At 57.0% G+C, this 19,051-nt stretch overlaps 1 protein-coding gene across 6 annotated transcripts in view; it reads right to left on the bottom strand.

The window, feature by feature from the left end:
• CARD14 (caspase recruitment domain family member 14) overlaps positions 1-19,051 on the bottom strand; it is a 35,929-nt gene that overhangs the window by 13,354 nt on the left and 3,524 nt on the right. For 2 of the 6 annotated variants that reach the window (XM_023244261.2, XM_045044016.1), the window contains exons 1-11: positions 16,464-18,056; positions 16,179-16,228; positions 13,931-14,152; positions 13,659-13,795; positions 11,395-11,624; positions 9,088-9,225; positions 6,999-7,303; positions 2,583-2,750; positions 1,625-1,744; positions 801-926; positions 524-673 (exon numbers count right to left, since the gene is read on the bottom strand). In XM_023244261.2, coding sequence (XP_023100029.2) covers positions 524-673; positions 801-926; positions 1,625-1,744; positions 2,583-2,750; positions 6,999-7,303; positions 9,088-9,225; positions 11,395-11,605 — 1,218 coding nt within the window. In that variant the 5' untranslated portion in view covers positions 11,606-11,624; positions 13,659-13,795; positions 13,931-14,152; positions 16,179-16,228; positions 16,464-18,056. Of the gene's footprint in view, positions 1-523; positions 674-800; positions 927-1,624; positions 1,745-2,582; positions 2,751-6,998; positions 7,304-9,087; positions 9,226-11,394; positions 11,625-13,658; positions 13,796-13,930; positions 16,062-16,178; positions 16,229-16,463; positions 18,060-19,051 lie in introns of those variants that run through there. The other 4 variants (XM_045044017.1, XM_045044013.1, XM_045044015.1 and 1 more) reach the window with 4 other exon arrangements.

The raw sequence follows: 19,051 nt of genomic DNA, 5'->3' as shown, positions 1-19,051 counted from the left end.
GTTCCCGGGGGCCTCTGAAGAGGCTCTCCGCCCCCCGGCCGGTGCCAGAGCTGGAGCTGTGGACAGATCCTAACGGAAGGTTTTTATAATCATTTTAGCCCTTGGGGAACACAGTTCCCTTCATGCGTGGAAGTCAGCTCCTGGACGTTGGACTTGCTAACCCGGAATGCATCATCTACAAAAGCAAGTGGCTGCCTGCCCGGTTTCACACGCTTGCTTTCTTCATCGAACACCATACTTTAGAGGTTCCGGAACCTTCCGCCAAGCTACCCCTTTCATGACTTGCACGAGATTACCACGAAAGGAGAGGTGGACACAGACCCAACTTGCCCCGACGTGCCTCTTCAAGGACCCGGCAACACGGTTCACCCACGAGAGCCGGTGTGCCATGGATGCGGCTCAACCCGATGCCCCAGCAGGGACGGTGAGTGGCCCGGTACCGCCCCCACCCCCGCTGTGCCCACCTGGCCTCCCAGCCCCGCCACCCAACCGCATCCCCGTGGGGTGGGAGGGAGGCACTCACCCCTCGCAGGGACTCGGCCTGCGGCCGGTGAAGCTGATGGCGCAGCTCCCAGACCTGGTCTGTCAGTTCAAACACTTTCCTGCGGAGGGCGTCCTTCTCTGTCAGGCTCTGAGAAATCTCCATCCGGGCCGCGTCTCTCGCTGAGTAGGCCTGGGAGGCAGAAAGGAAAGGAGGGAGGATGGCACGCAGCTAGCGAGCGAGCCGGGGCCAGCGGGGGACAGCAGTGGCGGGGACTCGGCCGCCGGGCGGCATCCCGGGGCCCCTCCCCTCCGGGCACCTGGTCTCGCTCTCGCTGCAGCTCCAGCAACTGGCCCTGTAGGGCGCCGATCTTCTCCTTGTAGATGTCACAGTCGACCTTAGTCCTCTGGAACTGCAGCAAGGTCTGCTCCTTCTCCTCCCAGTACTGGACGGGGGACAGACACAGCCCATGCAGGCCAGCGGCTCTGGGGGCTGACGACGGGGTGGGGCTGGGGTGCCTCGGGGAGGCAGAGAGGGGGGGACCGTCCAGGCGGTAACATAGGTGACTTCCTGCCCCTGTCTTAAGTGCCAAATTTCAAGGTGCGTCTATCCACAGGGCTGCTATGCTGATTATAATTGAATTTAGTCGGTACAGCGTGTGACTCTGGATCTCAGGGCTGCGGGTTCGAGCCCCACGTTGGGTGCGGAGAGCACTTAAAAATAAAATCTTAAAGAAATACGCATGGGTGTTGCATGTACAACTGCGCTTCGTTCACTCCACATCCCCAGAGACGTAAAGAATTTCCCTCGACGCTACCGCCTCATTTTCTCGCGCTGTCTCCTTCCTCCGTGTCCTCCCCTTGCCTGTTGTGGCAACTGAATAAACCCCTGGTGCTGGCCCCGGGGGCCCCCACCGGAGAGCACCCTCCGTTCTATTGCTCGTTTGTCCGATTGCTTTCTGACCACCCGCTAACCGGACGGGCCCTCTAGCCTTGGGTCCGTGTTCTACGTGGCTTCCGTGAAGGATGAGCAGTCGGGCCAGCGTGCTCGGGAAGTGGCGCTGGGTTTAAGCGCGGTGTGGTCTCAAGGGCCCGCGGCCCCTGCCCGCGCCCCGAGGTGCCGGACTCGGCCCTGAAGGGTCACCTGCTTCCGCTGCCTCTCGGCGGCCACGGCCCGCTGCCTCAGGGAGTGGATACGCTCCACCAGCGTCTGTGTGCCCTCCAGGGCCTCGTCCAGGTTCTGTTCCAGGATGTCCTTCTCCGCCTGGGGCAAAGAGAGGTCAGCCCCGGGGCCCTGGCCTCCTGAGACGCCTGCCCCTGGGAAGCACCCCGTCGTTCTTCCCCGGGAACGGGCAACAGTAAATCTCGAGGCCGGGCGCGTGGATGGATTTGGCCTTATTCCCGTGCATCTCACAGAAGGAAAGGCCGGGTCAGCTGTCAAAACGGGTGCATTTCACTTCTACTTCCACGCGGTCGACGACGGAAGGTAAAGGAAACCGAGAGTCCCCGGGGGTGGCCGTGTCGGGCCGCTCCATCCCCAGATCCACCAGCAGGGTCTCTGAGAGACGGAACACCGACGGACACGCCCTCGCCTGTCACCTGCTCTGCGGGAAGGGGCTTAGGCGCGATGGCACCATCCAGGCCGCGTGACAGACAGCGCCAGGGCGGCCACCTACCCTGCACCCGGTGAGTGTCTATCCCCGCTCAGTAAATGGACATGATATTGACCGAAAGGAACCGAAGAGGAGAGGCAAAGGGTTTGTGTAATGCCGGGGCCCTGGTGTCACCAGAGCACGCGTGGGCAGGACGGCAGGCAGAAGGGTCCCCCCCCCCACCGTGCCCCCGCCCACAACCTTGAACCCCAGCCTGTAGAATCAGCACAGCCGCTGCCCAGCCGAGTGGGGCATTGTCAGGCACATCTGCTAGCTGTGAGTCCCGCCAACGCTGGGGGCCAGGGAGGAGCAGGAAGGGAAATACAGGACATCGCCAGATTGCAGCCCAGTCAGTCCTCAGCGCCCCCTCCACGGACCACCCGTCGGGAGCCCTGCGGCCCGCGGGAAACTCCAGCTGGCTGCCAGGGAGGGGACAAGGAGGGGACCCACCAGGCTGAACGTCAGCGACCGGAGCTTCTCGTTCTCCTCCTTCAGGCGGGTCAGCTCCTTGTCCCCGGGCCCCAGGCCGTCGGCCATCTGCGGGGAACGCTCTCGACAGTCCCGCTCGTGGGAAGAAGACATCTTCTCGCGTTCTAGCTCTTGCTTCAGCAGGTACAGCTGCCAGTGGGGAGGAAGGACAATGGAAACACTGTTTCCCCACCAGCCCGGGAGCCAGCTCCTTTCCCACCCCTCCTCCTCAACGGTGCCTTTGCTCCTGCTCAAAGGGGTCCCTCCCCCGAGACTTCAAAACCCGTTAAAGGGTTTACGTGGCGAGGCGTTCCAGTTTCTGTGGAGGAGAAAGGCAGTCTAGCTGTATTTGATACTTTTTTTTTAACGTTTATTCATTTTTTGAGAGACAGAGAATGAGCAGGGGAGCAGCAGAGAGAGGAGACACAGAATCCGAAGCAGGCTCCAGGCCCCGAGCTGTCAGCACAGAGCCCGTCGTGGGGCTCGAAACTCACAAACCGCGAGATCATGACCTGAGCCGAAGTCGGACGCTTAACCGCTTAACCGATCGAGCAACGCAGGCGCCCCTAAATTTTTTGTTAATGTTTATTCATCTTTGAGAGACAGAGCATGAGCGGGGAAGGGGTAGAGAGAGGGAGACACAGAATCCGAAGCAGGATCCAGGCTGCGAGCTGTCAGCACAGAGCCTGACGTGGGGCTCAAACTCACGAACCGCGAGATCATGACCTGAGCCGAAGTCAGATGCTTAACCGACTGAGCCACCCAGGCACCCCTAGCTGTATTTTGTAGATGAGGCATAGCAGTTAAATGACTGGGTTGGGGCCCCAGGAACAGAGCAAGGAACCCCGGGGTATCGGCTCTCTGACCGTCTTGCAAAACAAATCCCCACGGCTGGTGGTAAGTGGCCAGTGACCAAGTGTCCTCCAGCATGCTCCCTGGCTTCCCCGCCTTTCCATATTCTGCTAAATCCGTTGCATAAAAGGAACTGAGATTTGTGAAAAGCAGTAAGTGTAAAGAAAGAGGAAAGACAAGTCAGACGGAGCAGAGATGACGGGTCTATGCAGATGCACTCATAATCCACGTGCAAATATGTGCCCCCCAGCAGGGCTGCTTGTCCAGGGCTGTGGGTCTCTGGAAATTACATGCCTGGCCTCCACCCTGCCAGACAGTGCCCCCAAGAGAAACTCAGATCTGGAACCAAGATCCTGCCCTCTTGGAATCCTGGGTGTGGTGTCCGTGGGGAGAGGGGACTTTCCCCAAGAGGAGAGCCCAGGAAATCGGGAGTCAGGGTGGAGTCAGCACTCACTCGGGTCAAGGAGAGAAGGAAGAACCTTTGCACTTGGACTTTTTCCCCTCTGACATCTACTTGGTGAATTTTCCGTAAGCAACGACAAAGTTCCTGCTATGGGCCAACTGGGTTAGGTGTGTCGTATCCTACATTTTCAAAAAGTAAAATTAAATCATTAAGATCGGAATGGGGGGGGGGCACCTGAAATTGATAACAAACCTAAGCAAATGAACCTAATGATATTTCAAACAGGGGAACCACCATGAGGGGAGAGGGAGGGCGAGGGATTCAGAGACCAGCAGCCACAATTCGGGACTGAAGTACAAACCCTCAACATTCCTTAGCAGCTCTGTTTCCCGTGCTGGTGTGGGCACAGCTATGCTGAAAGTATTTTCCATGCACTGTAGGACTGAGCAAGTGAGTGTTAGTGTGGGTGGCAGGGTTCTCGCCGGGGGGCTAGGGGCGCCCGAGTATGGAATGGGGGAGGAGGCTCTGGGGATTGCCTGGAATCTGAGGTGTGGGTGTGATCTCGTGGCTTCTAAAATACAAGTGTGTGTGTGGACAAGCATACGTGCACGCCTGTTTGTATGCGTATTCGTACATTTAGGTGCACGCTTCCTAGTTCTGTCTGCTGGAAGGACCGAGGAGCTATGAGCTCACCTAGAGCCCTGATCTTGGTCTCTGCACAGAACCAGGCCCTTCGGGGAGTGGCTGAGCCCAGAGCTGGGGCCGGGTGGGGACCAGATGACCCTGGAACCTCTTGTGCCTCCAGAGAGGGAGTCCGTGCTCGGAATATGAGGGGGCGTGTCACAGGACACGGAAGAGATTAAAGGGGCTCCCGCTGGCCAAATCTGGGACACTTTGGGCAAGCTCATTCAGGACAGTGACGTGTTACAGGCAACTGGATGTAAGAATGCACACATCTGTGCCAACAACAGACGCACACACTGGGGAATAAGGCTCCTCCTCACGGTCAGGATGTCGAGGGCCAGCTGGTTGACCAGAGGGGTCGCTGGAGATGGGCTCATCCTGCAACCACCAGACTAGAGATGAGTTCGGGCAAGAACCCCCAGTAAGGCTCTCCAGGGGGAAATGTCGATTAAGGGCAGGGTGCTTGCTGGTTCCAGAGCCCCCCATGCCCAGGCTGCTTCTCCGCTGCCGGAGGAAAAAGGAACAGCAGTTACAGGGGAGGGAGCGACAGCCCCTGGGCCAGGTGGGCAATATTAACATCAGCACCGAGGGTGCTGGGCTTCGTGCCACGGTGGGGTGACTGGACCCGGGCCCAGCGTCCCTGTGCAGGTCCCACCAAAAAGGCATAACCCCCATCCAGTCACCAGGACACAGGACACAAACCCGAAATGAGGAATAGTCTATTACAGAAAAGAGGGGCCATGAGGTGCCTGGGGGGGCTCAGTGGGTTGAGTGTCTGAATTGAGCTCAGGTCATGATCTCACGGTTCTTGGGTTCAGGCCCCACATCGGGCTCTGTGCTGACAGCTCAGAGCTTGCTTGGGATTCTCTCTCCCTCACTCTGCACCTCCCCTGCTCACTCTCTCTCTCTCTCTCTCTGTATCTCAAAATAAATAAACTTTAAAAAAAGGGGGGGGCCCTGTATTCTTAAAAAATATCCACACTATAATAGATAAAAGCTGCAGAAACGTCCCAGATTAAAGGAGACGACAGACAGGACGACCACAGGCTCTCCTCCTGGACTGGAGGAAAATGCCATGACAGATGCTATTTGGGTGGGGATAAAAGTGGAACACAGACGTCGGGTTAGATAAACAGATAGTGTTGATGAAAGCGCACGAGGTTGATAACTGAGCTACGATTACATCAGAGAATATCCTATTTTTAGGAAACACACATTAAAATGTTTAGGGGTACGGGGCCATGATATACGTACCTCAAGTGGTTCAGGAGAAAAACAGCGTGTGTGTGTGTGTGTCATGTTGTTCAAGGGGTGACGATATTCGTATTTGTGTATTTGTTTACAAGTTTGAAATTAATTTTCTCAATAAAGTTAAAATTTAAACATCAAGGCCAAACACACAAAAGCCCCAGGGCAAGGAACAGGTGCCAAAGTGACAGGGAATGAGTCTCCTCAGTGTCGAAAGAGCTCCTACAAGTCAGTCAGAAGACAGCAGCCCAGGCCCCCCCGGGTGGCTCAGTGGTTAAGCGTCCGACTTTGGCTCAGGGCACGATCTCACGGTCCATGAGTCTGAGTCCCACATGGGGCTCTCTGCTGTCAGCATGGAACCCACTTCTGATCCTCTGTCCCCCTCTCTCTGCCCCTCCCCTGCTTCTGCACACTGTGTCTCAAAAATAAATGAACATTTAAAAAAATGTTCATTTATTTTTGAGACAGAGAGAGAGAGACAGAGCATGAATGGGGGAGGGTCAGAGAGAAAGGGAGACACAGAATCCAAAGCAGGCTCCAGGCTCTGAGCTGTCAGCACAGAGCCTGACACGGGGCTCAAACCCACAGACCATGAGATCACGACCTGAACTGAAGTCGGACACTTAACTGACACAGCCACCCAGGCACCCCTAAACACTTTTTAAAAATTAAAAAAAAAAAATATATATATATATATATATATATGTTAAAAGATAAAAACCTGAGGGGCACCTGGGTGGGTCAGTCGGTTCAGCCTCTGACTTCAGCTCAGGTCGTGATCTCGCAGTTTGTGACTTTGAGCCCCGCGTCGGGCTCTGGGCTGACACAGCCCGGAGCCTGGAGCCCGCTTTGGATTCTGCGTCTACCGGCTCTCTGCCCCTCCCCCACTCATGCTCTGTCTCTCTGTCTCTCACTCAAAAACAAACATTAACAAGATTAAAAATAAAATTAAACTAAAAAAAAAAAAAAGATGACAGCCCACAGCCGAGAAGTGGGCAAAGGTGTTGTCGGGTCTGGGGGCCTCGTCGACGACCCCCTGCTCCCCGCACAGACGCAGGCCCCACCGGGGGACCCGGGAGGGGTGGACGGAGGTCCCCGGGGCCCCAGGTTACTGACGTCGCTGGAGGAAGGTGGCTCCCAGGAGCGTCCACCCCTTCGGCGGCCCCGGCAGGGGTGGGGGGGGGTGGGGGCGGGGGGGGGGCACCCGGTACCTCCTCCTGCAGGCCGCGGCACCGGGTGACCGCCAGCTCCTTCTCCTGCAGCGCGTTGCTGTGGTGCAATGACAGGCTGAGCATCTCGTCCTTCAGCTTCAGCACCTCGCGCTTCACACGGTCATGGTCGGTCTCCAGCTGGCCCAGGCTCCGCACGTGGGCCTCCGCCCGGCCCAGGCGCTCCTGCAGCTGCCGACAGCGCCGCCGCAGGGCCTCCTTGTGCCCCTTCTCCTGGCCCAGCTCCTCCTGCAGGCTGCTGATGGCCCCGGCCAGGCACTCGGTCAGCTTGGACGTGTCCATGAGCCCTGCGGAGCACGGGCCGGTGGGCGACCTCGGCCCCCTGTCCTTGCCCCCCCGGGGGTCTTTGCTTCCTACACCCAGACTCTCGGGCCGGAGCCCCCACCCTGATCTGTCGGTCTCCTTAAAAACTAGCTGCTCTGGGAATGCAAGCTGGTGCGGCCACTCTGGAAAACAGGAGGGAGGCTCCTCCAAAAACTAAACATAGAACTACCCTACGACCCAGCAATTGTACTACTAGGCATTTATCCACGGGATACAGGTGTGCTGTTTCGAAGGGACACAGGCACCCCCATGTTTATAGCAGTGCTATCGACAATAGCCAAAGTATGGAAAGAGCCCAAATGTCCGTCGATGGATGAATGGATAAAGAAGATGTGGTATATCTATACAGTGGAGTATTACTCGGCAATCAAAAAGAATGAAACCTTGCCATTTGCAGCTATGTGGATGGAACTGGAAGGTATTATGCTAAGCGAAATTAGTCAGAGAAAGTCAAACATCATATGACTTAACTCATATGAGGACTTTAAGACACAGAACTGATGAACATAAGGGAAGGGAAGCAAAAAGAATATAAAAACAGGGAGGAGGACAAAACACAAGAGACCCTTAAATATGGAGAACAAACAGAGGGTTACTGGAGCGGTTGTGGGAGGGGGGATGGGCTAAACGGGCAAGGGGCTTAAGGAATCTACTCCGGAAATCGTTGCACTATAGGCTCACTAATTTGGAGGTAAATTTTAAAAAATAAAAAATAAAGTTAAATTATAATTAAAAAAATATGGAGAACAAACTGAGGGTGACTGGAGGGGTGGCGGGAGGGGGGAGGGGCTGAATGGGGAAGGGGCACGAAGGAATCTACTCCGGAAATCATCGTTGCACTGTACGCTAACTACTTTGGATGTAAATTAAAAAAATAAAACACAAAACAAAACCCAACAAACTAGCGGCTCAGCCGGACTCAATATCTGGTTAAATAAACAGCACGACTGGCGACTTCGGTACCAGCCTTCCCTCCTCTCGCTTCCCCGTGGGCCCCTGCGGCTCAGACCCGACTCTCCCTCATCAGCTAAGGTGTGCTCGATGCTAACTCCCTTTCAATGTCACCCTGAGAAAAACAGAGCAAGGACCATGAATCTGCTCGGCATCCAGCGGCGCTCTAACAGAAACGCGGGCTGTGACGCCAAACAGGCAGAAACGTTTTCTTACCCGGTTTTGAGTGACGTCAGTCCCGCCCTTTGTGCAACAAAATCTTTCCCCGGCTTCTCCAGGGAACCCTCAAACCACTTAACTAACAAAAACGGCCGGATCTCCCACCAGGCCGGCTAGAGCCTGAGCTCCACCGGCTGAGCAAATGTGCAGAAGGCTGCCGGCTCCCCTCCCGCTCCCCTGCGGCGGGGCCTCTCTTCCTCGGCCCCCTCGCAGCCCCAGCCGTCCTCCACCCACCGCCAAGGCTAAGGCCGGCTCAGGAGCATCTCTAGGGGAAGGACATGCCTCCCCTCTGCCGGCACCTCTCAAATGCAGACTCTGTGCCCCATGACGGGTCTGCTCGTGGCACGTGGTAATCGGGGACAGATCTCTTTTAGGACCAGAGGCCGCCAGCACCTTCTGCTGCACCGTGGTTAGTGGGGGCCTCCTTGCCCCCTGTGCTGGGGCAGCGGGACAGGAGGGAACCTCTCCCTGGTTGGGGGGGGGGGGACAAGAAGAGTGTCTGCATGAGGCTGCAGGCACCAGGACCCAGAGGCTCCGAAGAAGCCCTCGCCAAGCCACCCCGAGAGTCAGCTCTCACCACTGAAGTTGCTGAAGTCCCCTTTGGGCTGCAGCCCGGTGACCAGGGTGTACACGTCAGGGTTGTGGAACTTGAGGCTCTCCAGGAAGGCAATGGCTCCATTCTTCCCTCGAGTCCTCAGCAAATCCAGCAAGTGCCCTAGGACGACAAACCGTCTCAGCCAACAGGGCTCTGGGAAGGCATCCCCGGGGACACAGGGTGGGGAGGCGGGAGAACCCATGCAGATCTAAGAATCAGGGGGTGGAAGCGGAGCTCCGGGATCCTCGGGGGGGTGCCCTCGCTGCTCCTGTGGGTCCCTCTAATTCACGCGATGGCAGCCAGTCTCCAGAAGGGCCAGGCCGGTACGCACTGAGCGACCACGGCAAGCCGAGCACTGAGAGTTGGCCGTGGAAGAGGAAGCTGACCTCTGTCTGCTCTCCAGACCTCCCGGTGTGTCGGTGACACATGCAGACCCTGTGTATGAGCCTCACGGGACAAAGGACACAACGGGCGAAGCCAGCGCCCCCAGCCTGACTCGCGGCTTGGCTTCCTCTCTCCTGTGTCTGAGGTTCGTAAGGAACAGGCAGAAGAAGCTACCACTTACTGCTTCCTATGGCCCCAGCCTTGAGAGGAGTCTCGTTCGATCCCCTAAACCTGACAGGGAGAGGTTATTCACTTCCCTGTTTGGGGTGAATAAGCACAGCGAGTCAGACCGTCAGAATCCACTCCAAAGACATCTGGAGGGAGTCGAAATGTGCCCCCCGCCCCGCAAAGGTACATCCACCTGGAAAGTGTCGGGGGCACCTTATTTGGAAACAGGGTCTTTGCAGATGTAATTATGGTAAGGATCTCAAAATAAGGTCATCCTGGATTCTCCAGGGGGCCCTAAATCCAATGACAAGTGTCCTCATAAGAGAGGGGAAAATGCAGGGAAGTCCGCGTGATGGCAGAGGTGGACACTGGAGGGATGTGGCCACGAGCCAAGGAACGCCCCATGACCACCGGGAAGAGACAAGGAAGGAGGTGTCCCTGAGCCTTCGAGGGAGGGAGGCCCTGCCCATACGCGGATTCCAAACTGCGAGCGAACACATTTCTGCAGGGGTGGGCTGCCCAGTTTGTGGTCCTTTGTTACAGCAGCTACGGGAAATCACCACAGTGTCCCCATGTCTGGAATGCAGTCTTTAAAGTCCTGCACTCCCTGCCCAGACACTGGGCTTCCCAGCATGGCCCGTGTGGAGCTGGTGTGGCAGGAAGGGCCTGGAGTGGGTGGGAGGGGGGTCCTCATGGACTCTCATGACCATGTTGGTGAACCTGGGAAGGGCCTGGGTGGGGGGGTCCCCACGGACTCTCATGACCGTGTTGGTGAACCTGGGAAGGGCCCGGGGGTGGGGGGTCCTCACCGACTCTTATAACCGTGTTGGTGAACCTGGGAAGGGCCTGGGGGTGGGGGTCCTCACCGACTCCCATGACCGTGTTGGTGAACCTGGGAAGGGCCCGGGGGTGGGGGGTCCTCACCAACTCCCATGACCATGTTGGTGAACCTGGGAAGGGCCCTGGGGTGGGGGGTCCTCACCAACTCTCATGACCGTGTTGGTGAACTTGGGAAGGGCCCCTGGGTCGGGGGGGGTCCTCACTGACTCTCATGACCATGTTGGTGAACCTGGGAAAGGCCTGGGGGGGGGGTCCTCACGGACTCTCATGACCGTGTTGGTGAACCTGGGAAGGGCCCAGGGACAGGGGGTCCTCACTGACTCCCATGACCATGTTGGTGAACCTGGGAAGGGCCTGGGGGTGGGGGGTCCTCACGGACTCTCATGACCGTGTTGGTGAACCTGGGAAGGGCCCTGGGGTGGGGGGTCCTCACTGACTCTCATGACCATGTTGGTGAACCTGGGAAGGGTCCTGGGGTGGGGGGTCCTCACCAACTCTCATGACCGTGTTGGTGAACTTGGGAAGGGCCCCTGGGTCAGGGGGGTCCTCACGGACTCTCATGACCATGTTGGTGAACCTGGGAAAGGCCTGGGGGGGGGTCCTCACGGACTCTCATGACCGTGTTGGTGAACCTGGGAAGGGTCCTGGGGTGGGGGGTCCTCACTGACTCTCATGACCATGTTGGTGAACCTGGGAAGGGTCCTGGGTTGGGGGGTCCTCACCAACTCTCATGACCGTGTTGGTGAACTTGGGAAGGGCCCCTGGGTCAGGGGGGTCCTCACGGACTCTCATGACCGTGTTGGTGAACCTGGGAAGGGCCTGGGGGTGGGGGTCCTCACCGACTCCCATGACCGTGTTGGTGAACCTGGGAAGGGCCCGGGGGTGGGGGGTCCTCACCGACTCTCATGACCGTGTTGGTGAACCTGGGGCTGTGGAGCACCTCCTCCTCGTCCAGCTGGTCCAGCACCTTCGCCTGGCGCAGGTAGGGCGTGAGGCGGCTGGGGCAGATGCTGCTCACGATCTTGTGGCGGTGGCTCTCCATCATGTCCCACAGCGTCTCCTCATCCAGGGCCGTGAGCGTCGAGTCTGTGCGGTGAAGGGTCGCCATGACCGCAAGCTAGGGAACGCTGGAAGGAGAGGGCGGCATGGAGGGCTGGGACCAGGGACCCGGCCTCTGGGCCCCGGGAGGCCTTTCCGGTCAAACCACCTTTCCCCGGCTTGTGCGCAGGGAAGGAAGTGACCCATCTGGAGAGGATGGTGACGCTGGCCCTGGCCCTGGTGTCCCAAGACCAGCGGGGGGATTATCCTTCCTTAGCTTCGATTTTAAACCAATCCCTCGAGGGTTGATGGGGGGTGGGTGATGGGCATTAAGGAGGGCACCTGTTGGGATGGGCACTGGGTGTTGTATGGAAACCAATTTGACAATAAATTTCATATTAAAAAAAAGAATTAAACCAATCCCTCTACTTGGAGCAGAGCAGGAACTGGCTTCTTTTGGTCTCAGGGCACTGAATTTGCCTTTGAAACACAGGAAACTGCCCTCGGTGCGGAGAGCCGATTTACAAGATTGATCTAGAACATGCATTCTCTCAAGAAGGGTGATACGGGGCCCCCGTGGGATCGAAAATTGGTTCTTGAGCAAAAATTCTCAGTCCTGTGTGTCCAAAGCACAGCCGTGCATAAACAGATACTCAGGACCTTTGTGATACTAATGTCCCGTGGGAACGCGGTGAGGGAGATGTGTAGCAAGTCTCCGCAGGGGTGAGGATGACACAAGGTCTAGGGACACCGCCCTGGAATAAATGTGAGGGTTTGGGCGCCCCATCTGGCAACCCAGCAACCAGAGGAGGTGCCCACGGTCCACGGTGAGGGCGTCGGGGGCAGTCAGGCGGGTGCAGGGCCGGGACAAGGGTGCTCACACCGGAGGCATCCTGACTTCACTTGGCAAGGAAGACACCTGTGATTTTTCAGCAGCCCCAGGACACTTGCACTAGGCACTCAGGAAACGTGCTAGGGAACGACACTTTGTAAAAGTCTATTACAGAACAATCGAAAATGAAAACCAAGGACTCAGAGCAAGTGGTAAAGGCCACGACCTCTGGGCCGGCAGGGTGTGTGGATTAAAGACAGACAGGTCCCTGAAATTGCTGAACTGCAGTGGGTCTGGGCAGATGCCCCAACTGGAGTCACAAACTCCCGGTCTGCCTAGGTGACGATCATGAAACAGCTCACTCTGAAAGTACCGGAACAGCCGCCCTGGGCATGGGGTGTTGAGGCTGACTGATCTAAATTCCAGAGCCTTCTGTCGGGAGGACCTTGGAAGGTGCCACCCAGCCTTCCATCCATGGAACACAGAACACGCCCTGGGTGATCCCAGCTTTGCAACGAGCTGCCTCCGTAGCTGTGTCCCCACCTGAGTCTCTCTCTTCCCTCCTGGCCCTGGCACGAGGTCATTAGACCATGAATCCGTCGAAATCATTCTAAAATGTTTTTCAACCCAGAGCTGGTTCAAGCTTATTTTAAAACATTTTTGTTCACATTTATTTATTTTTGAGAGAGTATGAGCACGGGAAGGGCAGAGAGAGAGGGAGACACAGAACTGGAAGCAGGCTCCAGGCTCCGAGCTGTCGGCACAGAGCCCGACGCGGGGCTCGAACCCACGAACCGGGAGATCGTGACCTGAGCCGAAGTTGGACGTTCAACCGATAGAGCCACCCAGGCGCCCCTGGTTCAAGCATGTTTAAAAAGTCCTGCAAATACACAGTATATCCATGTACCCAACATGCAGACTGCGCTCATTAAAGAAACGCATTGTTGGAGACAGACAGCTCAGTCCCGCTGGCTGCAGCCTGCCCTCCTTCTCGCCCCGAGGTGGCTGTCTTGCACGTGGATGTGTCTACAAACACACGCCTGCGTTTGCACCATTCTTTGTGCACAGAGTACCTGCAGATAAAGAGCATCTCTACTGTTGACTCTCACTTTATATACACAGGGTCAGGCTGGGCTCGGTGCTGCGTGTTCCCGAGGCTTGGCAAGTTGGATACACGCAACTTACACATAACACGCTCCCTTTTTTTTTTTTTTCCCCCACTGGTGCCGGATTCACTTTTGTGAACAAACCACAGCTGAGTTATCGACGCCCCTGTCGATAAATGACCCACCAGGTCATTTCCATCTGTCCTCCGTTGCACTCAGCGCCGTGGTGACGTCCTCTCAGACCCCTGAATTCCTGCGATTTGGCCCTTTTCCTTGGAATGGCCAGCTGGGCCGGCGGGGCTCGAATGCCTCTTGAAGAGGTCTGTGTGGTAAAAATGCCAGAGCCAAAAACCAGAGCCAATCGACCCTTGTGAACTAAGGAAAACGGGGAATAGTGGGTGGAGAACGCGCGTCCGTGAACGGCCCCCCACAATCCCTAGGAGGACGAAGTGCTCACCAAGGGGCCCTCCGGCTCCTTCCCACGGGCGGTCCTCACGGTGCGCTGGGATCCGGTGTCCCCTCCGTGGCCGGGTGCGGTGCCGGCCGCCGGCTCCCTTCTCTGCGGGCTGCGGGGCGGGACGGGGCTGGGCGCAGTAGCCCGCCAGGCCAGCGCCAATTTGGCCTGCCTGCTCTTGAGCCACGTGACTTGCTCCAAAACTCAAAGTTCAGGCGCCAAAGACTAAGGCAAGGGAGGAAAACAGCAGGCAAATTCTGATCCAGGAAATAATTTGACAGCTCTCTGACTTCCGTGGTTTCTCAGTGACTACAGACACTTCCCCGGGGCCGGGAAGCAGGGTCCTCGAAGGAAGCAGGGTCGCGAGCCCTAGAATGTCAAGGGCGCTTGCCAGGTGCCCTGGGCACCCACAGCGCCTGGGCCCCTCTGGGACTGTGGTGTTGGTGGCTCGTGTCGATGAATACGCTAAAAGCCATAAATTGCACCCCTTAAATGGCTGAGTTGTCCAGTATATGAATTACATTTTAATAACGTCTTTTTTTTTTTTTTTTTTTCAAATAAAAAGACCACAGAGCTGTCAGCAACCACACCCTGCTTCCCTCCGACCCCACGCCCTGCCCGGATGCAGGGGAGGGTGGGTGGTGAGGAGGAACCCAGGGGATCGCCCTGCCCCCGCCTCCCCGAGGCCAATGCCTGCCACCCTCGACATATGGGACACCAGCCCCCCGTTCCTCCTTCCGTCTTCTGGGCCACGCCAGGCCTGCACACGCCCTCAGCCGAGCTTCGTCCTCTGCCCTGGGATGTTCCCTGACGCCCCCTCCTTTCTGTCCTGATGCTTGCTCGGCCCAGCATCCGAGTCCTCCTCAGCTGTCCTGCGCCCCCAGGAGCGCCTGTTCCATAACATCGATGACACCTCATGAGCGCAGCTGACTCCCACACGTCCAGCTCAGAGTCTGGGTCAGATTCAACATACAAAATCCGTGCGAGTGGTAAAGGTGCTGCCTGAAGCAGGCCCAGGGGACCCCTCTGCCCCAGCTCCTCGCAAAGGGAGCCAGAATTTTATATATTTATATAAAGCAGCCGCAAACTGAGGGGAGCTTTGGCCGCCGAGCCCTGAGACTGATGGAGAGGTGTGGCGTGGGGCGGAGGGGCACGGGACCCCGGGACAGGACCAGGGAAGGGTCTCAAGGACTCTCTCCCCGCTAATTGCTCGTCTGGAGAGAAGAAAACTCGGGTGGAGTCTGCAAGGCAAAGGCACCCCAAATTCCCCCCGACTTCAAGGCGAAGGCACCCCAAATTCCCCCCGACTTCCACTAGAGGAAGCTCCACAGAGGTGGGCGGACCTTCCTGGGGGCGCACACACCCTGCACCGATTGGAGGCAGAAACCTGGACCCCAGGCTGCATTCCCGGCCGCGCGGTGAGCACCTGGTCCATTCGGTTTCGGGCCTGGCCCCAGACTTCGTGGGACTCCCACACAGGGTCTGCTAGGACTCAACTGTCCACAGACCCTGCCCCATCGGAGGGAACACAGAGCATCAGGGCAGATGAAGACAGAGGTCTCCCCAGGACTCTCCACACCCCAACCAACCGCCGCCCTCTCCTGGGACCCTGGGGACCCTGGGGACACCGGGGCCAGGTAAGGGGGTGTAGCTGGGTGGCAGCCATCGCAGCCCATCCTTTGTGCGGCGAAGCAGCCAACGATGAAACCCCGAGTGGCAAGAAAACACGTAGGAGTGTCTTTGCAACTCGCTTCTGATGTATTCTATTTTTTTTAAGTTCACTTATTTACTTTGAGAGGGAGAGAGAGCGGGTTAGAAGAGAGAGAGAGAGGGGGAGAGAGAATCCCAAGCAGGCTCCGGGCTGAGTGTGGACTGAGCCGCGAGATCATGACCCGAGGCGGAACCGAGAGTTGGACGCTCAACCCACTGAGCCCCCCAGGCGCCCCTCGGTTCCAGTTTAAATAGGCCTTAGTCCCAACGGTGAGGAAAAGTTACCCCGGAGATCCCTCTAGACCTTTTCAACTCTGCGAAACGCGCGCGCAGACGTGCTCACACTCGCTCACACGCACAGTGCACGCACAGGACTCCAGAACAGGAGAACGTGAGTCAGCGAGAGCTCAGACCATCCGGTGACCTGCACGCATGGTGGGTGAGGCCAGTGGTCACCCAGCGAAGGAAAGGTGCTTTCTTGCACCCCTCAGCTAAGAGCCCACTCCAGTGCCCCCGTTTCCATGTGTGGCTGTGTCCTTACCGCCAGCAGCAGGCAGCTGGGTGTAGAAACCTTCCTTCCCCTCCTTTCTCCTGGGGCGACAATGTAGAGATTACACATCAGAGCGTTTCTTTCATCCATCGCGGCCCATGATGCCAAGGCGGCACTGAGCCACCAGAGAAGGTTCAAGTGATGTAACCAAGCCAGATGGGACGAGCTGTTCCCTCCTCTCATCCACAGACAGGGACCTCCACTCCTAACGAGGCAGGAGCCCCCCCCGGACAGCTCCGGACCCCATCCCGACCTTCCACCTCCCTGTATGCTGACCTGCTCTCTCGGGCACAGACTCCATGTCCTTGCCTTCCTTGTCCGGGAGAAGCAAAGGCAGGCTGACCCACGACGGGCTGAACAGCCGACGAGCAGGTCTGACAGGTCCTTCCGTCTGTCTCGGCCCTGCCCACAGAGCCTGCGCCTTGCCCTGGGTCTCTGCAGATCTCACGGCAGGGAGGACGCTTGCTTTTGTAAGAACCCCAGAATCCACAGAAGGCAGTGACTGAGAGGGTGATGGAGAATCTTGGGGTCTTGGGGTGCTGGGAATCTTCTGTGAGCAGTCAGTCCAGCGCATCGACAATCCCTTAGGATAAGTCCTGGATTTTTCTCTGGTTCTCATGGTCTTAGGCATCCCAATGCACCCCCCTAAAATCAGCATTTGATAACTACTATTTAGGGTTAGACAAAGGTCTTGGCTCACTTCTCACCGCTTGAACCACCATGCCCCGAGCTCTACAACGACCTCTCCTCCGTCTGCTGCCCCGACAACACCCCCCACCCCAGCTTCTGGCCAATTCTTAAGATGGCTGTTCGTTCGGGGATGTGCCAGGGCAGGATCATTTCCTTCTGTCCTCACATCCTCACCGTGACCCACAGTGCCCTGCGTATCTTGTACTTGCTGATATCATACCCATTTACCTGCTCCACACACAGGGGCCTGCTCGAAAGCCTTTGAAAGCTCCAGGCACACTCCAGCCCCAGGACCTTTGCACGTGCGGTTACGTCTGCCTGAAATGCTCTTTCCTTCACTTCCTTTAGGACTGCGCTCAAGGGCCATCTTCCCGGAGAGGTCTTTCTGGGCCACTCTATTTAAAATCACGGACTCCCCACTCTGGTTATCCCTCCCTCCTCTTTTCCCTGCTTCATTTTTCTCTGTTGGACGCACTGCTTCTGAATATGTGAAACATTCCGGTTCCTTGTTGGTCTCGTGCCTGCCTCCCCACCACGAGCCTGTAGCCTCCAGAGGGCAAGAATCCTTGTTTCTCCTGTTCTCTGCTGTGTCCCCACACCCAGAACAGTGACGCTCCATCATGACTCCATGGGCTGAGCAGGAAGGACCTTAAAGATCATCATCCCAACAGACAAGGGTCAGTTCCCAAGGCCACACAGCTAGTTCATGGCAGAACAGCAACAGAATGAGGCGAGGAGAAGGAGGCGCCGCCTGGGAAGAGGGGCCAGAGCGCAGACCTGAGGTCACATTTGGACACAAACTCTCAGCCGGGACTCTTAGGCAGGTTACTTAATTCCTGAGCCCTGGCTTTCTTCCCTGCCCAGTGGGGTTAATAGTGGCACCCGCATCACGGCGGGAGAGCGCTTCTCACCATGCCTGGTGCACGGAAAGTTCTAGGTAGTTATAAAAAGCTCAAAGAAATGCCAGCATTCTAAGTGCAAGAGGAGTCCAGGGAAGGTGGCTGAATCCTCAATAAGCCTCTGCTTATCTGTAAGTTCTTTTGGTAAAGAACAGAAATACCAACGGGCGCCTGGGGGGCTCAGGCAGTTGGGCGTCTGACTTCAGCTGGGGTCATGATCTCATAATTCACAAGTTCAAGCCCTGTGTCAGGCTCTGTGCTGACAGCTCGGAGCCTGGAGCCTGCTTCGGATTCTGTGTCTCCCTCTCTCTCTGCCCCCCCCCCCTTGTTCTATGTCTCTCTCTCTCTCTCTCTCAAAAATAAATAAAAACATATTTTTTAAAAAGCAGAAATTTCAAAAGAGCTGTCCGAACAGAGTTGAGGAAGCCCCCAGTTCCCAAAGGGCCATGAGCTCAGAAGGAGGCCAAAAACCATTTCTTAGTCACCACAGCAACGTAGGGTGGACCCCGACTGACAATTTCCCCACATTTCCAAGGTCAAGAAAGCAGTATTTCTGTTAACTGTATTTCTGGTTTGGTTGAAAGAGTGTCTTCTGGAGGGACACCCAAGGAGTGGGTTGGGGTGGGGGACCCGGTAGGCATGGGGACAGCGCCACCTAGTGACCACATCCCAGAGATGTGATCGATAAAGGATCACGGAGTGATCAATAGTCACTGTGAACTGCGCGGGGCCACAGAGCACCTCTGGGGGATACTTTTATCCGTAAAACGTAGGGAGTGTGAGTGGGGAGGTTTCTGGGCTTGCTTTGCAATCATGACGTTGGCAGCGGGTGGGGGTGCGGGTGCTAGGTGCTGGGTACGTGAAGGTCCCGTGTGGAGAAAGGCAGACCCAAAACAGAAGCCAGAGAACAGGAGTCCAGGTACCAGCCCACGGCCCTCAGGGGCAGGTTCCAAACAGGGGATGACGTACCTAAATGGGGGCTATGCTCCTTCGCTCTTCCGACTAATGCTGGGGAGGATTCCGGAACTTGTAGGCAGCTTCTCAACTGCTGAGCTGGAGGCGGATTGAGTGTCCCAGGGCGGGGCTGGGTGTGGTTCTGAGGCTGTCCTCTGGTGTGCAGCCAGCAGTGTGGACCCCACAGCCCCCCTCGGGTACAGAGCCGGCAGCGTGGACCCCACACCCACCTCTGGCCAGCACCAGTTCGGAGAGTGGGCCGAGGAGGGCAGGAAGCAGCTATTTCCACAGGAGCAGATAAAACCGGTCATTCTCTGTTGT

The sequence above is a fragment of the Felis catus genome, chromosome E1, assembly GCF_018350175.1.
Source record: "Felis catus isolate Fca126 chromosome E1, F.catus_Fca126_mat1.0, whole genome shotgun sequence".
Classification (NCBI taxonomy): domain Eukaryota; kingdom Metazoa; phylum Chordata; class Mammalia; order Carnivora; family Felidae; genus Felis; species Felis catus.
This window is presented reverse-complemented; position numbering and strand designations above follow the sequence as displayed.